This window comes from Ranitomeya variabilis, chromosome 4 (assembly GCF_051348905.1).
Source record: "Ranitomeya variabilis isolate aRanVar5 chromosome 4, aRanVar5.hap1, whole genome shotgun sequence".
Lineage (NCBI taxonomy): Eukaryota > Metazoa > Chordata > Amphibia > Anura > Dendrobatidae > Ranitomeya > Ranitomeya variabilis.
Window position 1 is genome coordinate 238826304 of NC_135235.1, and position 9674 is coordinate 238835977.

Below are 9674 nucleotides of genomic sequence, written 5' to 3' on the forward strand. Positions count from 1 at the left end.
TGTCCAATTTCGATGAGCTTGTACAAATTGTAGCCTCAGTTTCCTGTTCTTAGCTGAAAGGAGTGGTACCCGGTGTGGTCTTCTGCTGCTGTAGCCCATCTGCCTCAAAGTTCGACGCACTGTGCGTTCAGAGATGCTCTTAGGCCTACCTTGGTTGTAACGGGTGGCGATTTGAGTCACTGTTGCCTTTCTATCAGCTCCAACCAGTCTGCCCATTCTCCTCTGACCTCTGGCATCAACAAGGCATTTCCGCCCACAGAACTGCCGCTCACTGGATTTTTTTTCTTTTTCGGACCATTCTCTGTAAACCCTAGAGATGGTTGTGCGTGAAAATCCCAGTAGATCAGCAGTTTCTGAAATACTCAGACCAGCCCTTCTGGCACCAACAACCATGCCACGTTCAAAGGCACTCAAATCACCTTTCTTCCCCATACTGATGCTCGGTTTGAACTGCAGGAGATTGTCTTGACCATGTCTACATGCCTAAATGCACTGAGTTGCCGCCATGTGATTGGCTGATTAGAAATTAAGTGTTAACAAGAAGTTGGACAGGTGTACCTAATAAAGTGGCCAGTGAGTGTATATATATATACACTGTACAGTACCGCTCCTCCTGTCCTGTATATATACACTGCACAGTACCGCTCCTCCTTCCTGTCCTGTATATATACACTGCACAGTACCACTCCTCCTGTCCTGTATATATACACTGCACAGTACCACTCCTCCTGTATATATACACTGCACAGTACCACTCCTCCTGTATATATACACTGCACAGTACCACTCCTCCTGTCCTGTATATATACACTGCACAGCAGCACCACGCCTCCTATCCTGTATATATACACTGCAGTACCGCTCCTCCTGTCCTGTATATATACACTGCACAGTACCGCTCCTCCTGTCCTGTATATATACACTGCACAGTACCGCTCCTCCTGTCCTGTATATATACACTGCACAGTACCGCTCCTCCTGTCCTGTATATATACACTGCACAGTACCGCTCCTCCTGTCCTGTATATATACACTGCACAGTACCACTCCTCCTGTCCTGTGTATATACACTGCACAGTACCGCTCCTCCTGTCCTGTGTATATACACTGCACAGTACCACTCCTCCTGTCCTGTATATATACACTGCACAGTACCGCTCCTCCTGTCCTGTGTATATACACTGCACAGTACCGCTCCTCCTGTCCTGTGTATATACACTGCACAGTACCGCTCCTCCTGTCCTGTGTATATACACTGCACAGTACCGCTCCTCCTGTCCTGTGTATATACTGCACAGTACCGCTCCTCCTGTCCTGTATATATACACTGCACAGTACCCCTCCTCCTGTCCTGTATATATACACTGCACAGTACCGCTCCTCCTGTCCTGTGTATATACACTGCACAGTACCGCTCCTCCTGTCCTGTGTATATACACTGCACAGTACCGCTCCTCCTGTCCTGTGTATATACTGCACAGTACCGCTCCTCCTGTCCTGTGTATATACACTGCACAGTACCCCTCCTCCTGTCCTGTATATATACACTGCACAGTACCGCTCCTCCTGTATATATACACTGCACAGTACCGCTCCTCCTGTCCTGTGTGTGTGTGTGTGTGTGTGTGTGTGTGTGTGTGTGTGTGTGTGTGTGTATATATATATATATATATATATATATATATATATATATACACACACACACACTGGACAGTACCGCTCCTCCTGTCCTGTATATACACACACTGCACAGTACCGCTCCTCCTGTCCTGTATATACACACACTGCACAGTACCGCTCCTCCTGTCCTGTATATACACACACTGCACAGTACCACTCCTTTCTTTGCTGCAGTCTTTGGGGTCTGTCTCTTGCACATCTAGAGGTGACATTTTTGTCCCTTTGCTCCGTGACATTGGATGGAGACGTCTGTGATCAGGAATTTTCACGTCTTGTCTCAGATTCTCTGGGATTTGGGTCTGGACGGTGACTGCGCTGATCACACACAGGAATATGCTCTTATCTACACCCTCCATTGTAGCTCGCCAGGATGTTGAGGGTTGTTGTCCTGCTGGAAAGTGAACCTATACACTAGTATCATGTCTTCTGCAGTCTCTATCAGGTTTTTCTCCAGGATTGTCCTATATTTATCTCCATCCATCCTCCCGTCACCTCTGACCAGCTTCCCTGCCCCTGCTGAAGAAAAGCCTTCCCACAGCAAGATGTTGCACCCATCATGTGTGATGGTGGGGATGGTGTTTTCAGGTTTTTGTGCAGGGTTAGTTTTCCACCATCCATAGCATTTTGGTCTCATCTGACCAGGGCCCCTTCCTCTACATCCTCACTGTGCCCCCCACGTGTGACTTCTTATGGCTTTCTTTCGTCTTGCCGCTCTTCCATGAAGGTCAGATTTGCAGAGTATATGACTAAGGCCACGTTCAGTATTTTACATAATTATTTGTAGCTGAAGCCAGGAATGTGAGATACTACAGGAGTGGTGATGGGTTTCTATTCTACCGGTCCGGATTGTTCTTCTCCTGGTTACAAATACTGATGTAAAAGACTGAACGTGGCCTAAAACGGAGAGTGACTCCCAGTATACGGCGGTGATCAGGGAATATTTTCTGATGTCTTTCTTTAATCATGTAGCTTGTTGGGACATAAGAACAACTCCACCGGACACAGGACTACTTCTCTCATCAACTTTAATGCTATTACATTCCAGTACATAATAACCACAGAAATAAATAAATTGTTACATGATGGGGGGGGGGGCAAGTAATAATGATTAGAAATAACGTCTATTGCTTCCTGTTATCGGCCACTTCCACCGGGCAGTAGTAGACTGGTGGCCGTCAGCTGCTGGCCTTACCATGTGGCTGTACTGAGATGTCGCAGGTATCAGCCAGTCACCTACTTGTTGATGGTTTCCAGGAAGCAGCAGATGTTTTACAGAATAGAGACATGTAGTGATGCGTCGACGCCGCGGCTCCTGGCGGCTGACCCTGGTCACAGTGGGGGTGACGGCCATGAGCGATGCCCCCCTACAGTCCACCATAAGACATAAAATGACGGGTCAGTCCATATAATCACATGATGGTAATACACATTGCGGATCCTGGGCCCCGAGGGGCCACATCTATAGTCCACAGTATTATGGGTGGACAGATGGTAATCGCCGCACAGTTACAGGCACGGTACTGAATACATGACATGTCACAATGGCGGCTGGTCCACAACTGTCTCAGCCGCAGTATGAGGGGATATTCGGAGCTCAGAAGACCCTTGGGCCCAACCACCCGCTGCAGTCCAAATTTGAGTCCAACCCGTGCATTGACTTAGCAGAGCTGCAATCCATTCTGCTCCACCTGTACAGCTGACAGATGACTTCGGTGGGTCCAAGGCTGCGTTTTCTGCTGTCCTTATAGGTACTCCATGCGGGGGCTGCAGCTGACTCGCTCCTCTTTGGCTGCGTACGGCTTGCATGCAGCGGTCCGTTGTTTGTAGGGTTCCCTGGTGCAGCAGGTGCTCATTGCGCAGAAGCAGCAGAGGCAGCTCAGCATTATCCCCCCGCCCAGGAGGAAGATGATATTGGGCCACGCCAGCAGCAGAGCTTGTCCGATCTCGATCCGCACTGCTCCCCGGGTAAATGAAGCATCATAGGCGCGGCGCGAGATGTTAACCGTAGTCCAGATGACGGGGATGAGGACGAGGACAGTGCTGAGGAAGTACAGGAGTCCGGCGGTCAGGGTGAAGCAATTGCGCTCACTGTCTTTGTCGTCGCATCGGCAGCACTGGGTGAGAATGAAGCCGATGATGGAGAATATGAAGGCGAGGACAGACATGGCAACGGCGAAGCTCATGAAGATGCGGGCAGCTTTCAGGTCAGCGGTGAGGGACACCATGGAGCCATAGTTGTCGCATTCCATACTTATCCTGAACTGCTTCAGACACGTGAGCCACAGCCCATCCCAGCGGCTGATCCACTCACCGTCAATCCGGCCGCCATCAATGACCAGGTCGTTGTTCTCGGCCAGGACAACCAGCCTCCAGTAAGGCATGATGGTCACGATCCAGGTGAGGATCATACCGATGGCTCCGCAGAGGAGGCCGATAATGTGGAGCAGGCAGCAGATCATGGCTGTCAGGTAGGAGACTTTCCTTCAGATACGGAGCACGAGCTTCCAGAAGCGACTGAACTGCCCCGTCCAGTGCCACAAACTTATACATCAGGTCACGTGCTGGAGACAATGGGAGGAATGTCGGGATGATGACTACTCTACAGAATGAGGACACCAATTATCTCACACAATAGAGGCCACGGGAGACAGGGTCCATGAGAAGGAGAAGGGGCCAGGACCTAAGCAACTCCCTAAGTTCCCCATCACACGTGCAGAGGCCACAGGGTCTTCACTATTGTTAATCTCTTTGTTTTCAGCTCTAGGAGAATTGATAATTGTCAGGAATTTTCTTCAGGCAATGCAGGGCGGGAACCTCATGAATAATCCCCAGGATCAGCGGGAGGGAAGCAAAATATTAGTAGCTGAAGATTGTAAAGAAGCAGCTCCAAAATCAGCACCACAGCCACAAGTGGTCTCCTAGATCAATGACGCTCAGATCTGGTCTACAGTTCCAGTCCTCAGCTTGAGTATAGTCCTCAGGTCCATGCCACAATTCCAGCCCTCAGATCTCGTCCAGGGGTCCAGTCCTCAGCTTCACTCTAGTCCTCAGGTCCATGCCACAATTCTAGCCCTCAGATCTCGTCCAAGGGTCCAGTCCTCAGCTCCAGTATAATCCACAATTCCAGCCCTCAGATCTCGTCCAGGGATCCAGTCCTCAGCTTCAGTCTACTCCTCGGGTCCATGCCGAAATTCCAGCCCTCAGATCTCGTCCAGGGGTCCAGTCCTCAGCTTCAGTCTAATCCTCAGGTCCATGTCACAATTCCAGCCTCCAGAAATCGTCTAGGGGTCCAGTCCTCAGCTCCAGTCTAGTCCTCAGGTCCATGTCAAAATTCCAGCCCCCAGAAATCGTCTTGGGGTCCAGTCCTCAGCTTCAGTCTAGTCCTCAGGTCCATGCCACAATTCCAGCCCTCAGATCTCATCTAGGGGTCCAGTCCTCAGCTGCAGTCTAGTCTTCTGGTCTATGCCACAATTCCAGCTCTCGGATCTCGGCTATGGGTCCAGTCCTCAGCTCCAGTCTAGTGCTCTGGTCCATGCCAAAATTCCAGCCCTCAGCTCTCGTCTAGGGTTCCAGTCTCATCTCCAGTCTAGTCCTCAGGTCCATGCCGCAATTCCAGTCCTCAGATCTCGTCCAGGGGTCCAGTCCTCAGCTCCAGTATAATCCACAATTCCAGCCCTCAGATCTCGTCCAGGGATCCAGTCCTCAGCTTTAGTCTACTCCTCGGGTCCATGCCGAAATTCCAGCCCTCAGATCTCGTCCAGGGGTCCAGTCCTCAGCTTCAGTCTAATCCTCAGGTCCATGTCACAATTCCAGCCTCCAGAAATCGTCTAGGGGTCCAGTCCTCAGCTCCAGTCTAGTCCTCAGGTCCATGTCACAATTCCAGCCCCCAGAAATCGTCTTGGGGTCCAGTCCTCAGCTTCAGTCTAGTCCTCAGGTCCATGCCACAATTCCAGCCCTCAGATCTCATCTAGGGGTCCAGTCCTCAGCTGCAGTCTAGTCTTCTGGTCTATGCCACAATTCCAGCTCTCGGATCTCGGCTATGGGTCCAGTCCTCAGCTCCAGTCTAGTGCTCTGGTCCATGCCAAAATTCCAGCCCTCAGCTCTCGTCTAGGGTTCCAGTCTCATCTCCAGTCTAGTCCTCAGGTCCATGCCGCAATTCCAGTCCTCAGATCTCGTCTAGGGGTCCAGTCCTCAGCTCCAGCCTAGTCCTCTGGTCCATGCCACAATTCCAGCCCCCAGATCTTGTCTAGGGGTCCAGTCTTCAGTTCCAGTCTACTCCTTGGGTCCATGTCACAATTCCATCTCTTATATCTAGTCTACGGGTCCATTCCTCATCTCCAGTCTAGTTATCGGGTCCATGTCACAATTCCAATCCTCAGATCTCATCTAGGGATCCAGTCCTCGGGTCCATGCTACTATTCCAGCCCTCAGCTCTGCGTCGTCTTCCCACTCCTTGGGTCAGATCCCCAGGTCACAAGTCCTCAGTCTCAGTTCTCCGCTCTGGTACTAGGGTTCAATTTTCAACTATAGGGTTTGAATCCCATTGGGTTTAGTCCAGTTCTCACATCAATTCCTCAGGTCCCTCTCTTAGATCCAGGCAGTGCATTTAGTCCTTGGGTATATTCTTTGGTCCAGTCTTCAGGTCCTAACCCCATCTGCAGTTCTGAGTCCAGTTCTCGGGCTTTGCATAAAATCGTCAGGACAGATTCTGTGGCTCCAGTCATTAGATCCAATCTACAGATCCTAATCTCAGTTTCAGTCCTTGGGCCCAGTCTTCAGGCTACTGCCTAAAGCTTTAGACTTGATCCGAGCACTCGAGTAAAGGACTGAGACCGGTATGCAGAAAATGAATAGTGATAAAGGAATATTACACCAGGAATAGAGAAACGCTTTTTGAATGTTTTTTATTTTTTCCCCCTCATCTCCAAAACCATTATTACCCCACAAGGGGAAGTATAAGGGTAGGTGCACACGGTCAGTAAGCGCTGCGGGTCAGACGCTCTGTACTTGTGCAGCGTCCAACTCGCAGCATCCAGATGTTACAGCACAGTGCATGAGATTTCAAAAAATGTATTGGTGAATCCGCACGAGTCAATGAATACATGCGGAATCACCTGCGTTCAATAGCCGGCAGCAGACATGTGCTGCTAGTTCCGGATCATGGGCACACACCCTACGAACATTTCGGGCCATAACCCTTCATCAGGCTCAGAGTGGGAGATGTGGGGAACGTCCTTCCTGTGTAAGGAGGGATCCAGGGAGCGTGGAAATGACCAGGATGTATGGGAGCGGGGACCAGCGGTGCAGGCAGCAGTGGATGGCGGTCACCCCGTCCTCCGCCGGCCGCCATCTGGGCCGTCTCCCATACACAAGGAAAAGTCAAATCACTGCACTCATCCAATTAAGTTTTGCTGAAGTGGATAGTTTATTAAAGATGAAGACGAAACAACAGGGCAATAATATTAACGTTTCGGCCACACGGTGGCCTTGATCACAATAAAGTGCTGTAACAAAAATAGAGAAAAAGAATTGTATGAACACACAATATATACAGTGCTCAAATATACAATATATACAAAGTTCGCTACAAGAGCTATATACATAATCATGAAAACTATACAGAAAACATGTCATATCTATGAGCAATAGACGAGCAGGTAGAGATTATCACAATCCTGCGACCTATGTTAGATAGTGGGACATAAAACAAGGCATGGTTTACCGAGAGTTGAGTACAAATCTAAGGAGAGACTATAAATCGTATGGTACAGGAGGTAAAGACAGATTCACGTACCCTTTGTGGTTGTTCGTATTCCGTCATGTGATATTAAAGTATTCTACTATATTCATAAGTGGAGAAGGCCCCGTTTTTCGCTGTTCAAAGGTGATAGGAGAACATGAGAAGAAGTATATATGTCGTTATGTTACAGTATACACTCACTGGCCACTTTATTAGGTACACCTGTCCAACTTCTTGTTAACACTTAATTTCTAATCAGCCAATCACATGGCGGCAACTCAGTGCATTTAGGCATGTAGACATGGTCAAGACAATCTCCTGCAGTTCAAACCGAGCATCAGTATGGGGAAGAAAGGTGATTCGAGTGCCTTTGAACGTGGCATGGTTGTTGGTGCCAGAAGGGCTGGTCTGAGTATTTCAGAAACTGCTGATCTACTGGGATTTTCACGCACAACCATCTCTAGGGTTTACAGAGAATGGTCCGAAAAAGAAAAAAAATCCAGTGAGCGGCAGTTCTGTGGGCGGAAATGCCTTGTTGATGCCAGAGGTCAGAGGAGAATGGGCAGACTGGTTCGAGCTGATAGAAAGGCAACAGTGACTCAAATCGCCACCCGTTACAACCAAGGTAGGCCTAAGAGCATCTCTGAACGCACAGTGCGTCGAACTTTGAGGCAGATGGGCTACAGCAGCAGAAGATCACACCGGGTACCACTCCTTTCAGCTAAGAACAGGAAACTGAGGCTACAATTTGTACAAGCTCATCGAAATTGGACAGTAGAAGATTGGAAAAACGTTGCTTGGTCTGATGAGTCTCGATTTCTGCTGCGACATTCGGATGGTAGGGTCAGAATTTGGCGTAAACAACATGAAAGCATGGATCCATCCTGCCTTGTATGGAGCATCTTTGGGATGTGCAGCCGACAAATCTGCGGCAACTGTGTGATGCCATCATGTCAATATGGACCAAAATCTCTGAGGAATGCTTCCAGCACCTTGTTGAATCTATGCCACGAAGAATTGAGGCAGTTCTGAAGGCAAAAGGGGGTCCAACCCGTTACTAGCATGGTGTACCTAATAAAGTGGCCGGTTAGTGTATGTTAATACATTTAATGACCCAAGTACTCTCACCATCTTTCTTTAATGTACGGTACATAGTCTCAAAAAGTCTGTGGGAGTAACGCATTCAGTGGTACATAGGGGTTAGAAATATATATAAAAGAGTATTTACCCAAGCTGTGAAAGCAAGGCCTTTAGTCCAATATACGGTTATCCGGGACGGTGTACATATGGTTCTAAGACATCTGCCATACACTAGGTTGGCTGTAACACAAATACACGTATTGGGTATACATAGCCCCTGGGTACTTGGTAGAATATCAGGGTTTACATGCAGAGAGTAGTTCTACCTTAGTTTGTCCGTACATCGTTTTGACCGTAGGAGCCGGGACAAATGAAGGGGGAGGTTTGGTTTTGGGAGCAAAAAACTCCGCGTTGTGTAAATCCACTAGTATGGAGTGGATGTGTCTGCTTAGATCTGTAAACGAGTACATAGTATATATAACAACTATATGTCTGCATGTTGGACTTATCTGTCATCTATCCGTTGTCTCACATCCAGCGTAGGGGGGAGCGCGATCCGTGAACCTGGAGCCCGCGTTGGTGGTAAGGTGGGAGGCGCCGACACAGACTGATAATCTCTACCTGCTCGTCTATTGCTCATAGATATCTGACATGTTTTCTGTATAGTTTTCATGATTATGTATATAGCTCTTGTAGCGAACTTTGTATATATTGTATATTTGAGCACTGTATATATTGTGTGTTCATACAATTCTTTTTCTCTATTTTTGTTACAGCACTTTATTGTGATCAAGGCCACCGAGTGGCCGAAACGTTAATATTATTGCCCTTTTGTTTCGTCTTCATCTTTAATAAACTATCTACTTCAGCAAAACTTAATAGGATGAGTGCAGTGATTTGACTTTTCCTCAAGTACTAAGGGGTCCTCTGACTCCGTTCACTTGCACCATCGAACTTTACCTATAGTCGAGTGCTAGCTCTTCGTCTCCCATACACAGTCGGCCGAGCTCCTGGGTTCTCTATGAGGAGACTCCGAGACATCGTTGCCGGCAGTTTATCTCCGGGAGAACAAAGCAGCCGGTTATCTGAGTGACCTCTCCCCGCGATCAGTTGGCCGGTGCCCCAGAACCATCCATGATCTGCAGCTTGTCGCCTGATCACATTTTATGAGATT

At 48.6% G+C, this 9674-nt stretch overlaps 1 protein-coding gene across 1 annotated transcript; it reads right to left on the bottom strand.

The window, feature by feature from the left end:
• Positions 1–2697: 2697 nt before the first annotated feature.
• LOC143770603 (claudin-8-like) lies at positions 2698–5589 on the bottom strand. The gene has a single exon (XM_077260384.1). It carries the CDS (start codon positions 4137–4139, stop codon positions 3423–3425), a length of 717 nt encoding a protein of 238 aa, XP_077116499.1. The 5' UTR covers positions 4140–5589; the 3' UTR covers positions 2698–3422.
• Between the last annotated feature and the right edge of the window lie 4085 nt (positions 5590–9674).

Bases quoted from the DNA above. Each gene is read 5' to 3' on its own strand.
- LOC143770603 (XM_077260384.1), bottom strand. From the start codon at position 4,139: ATGATCTGCTGCCTGCTCCACATTATCGGCCTCCTCTGCGGAGCCATC.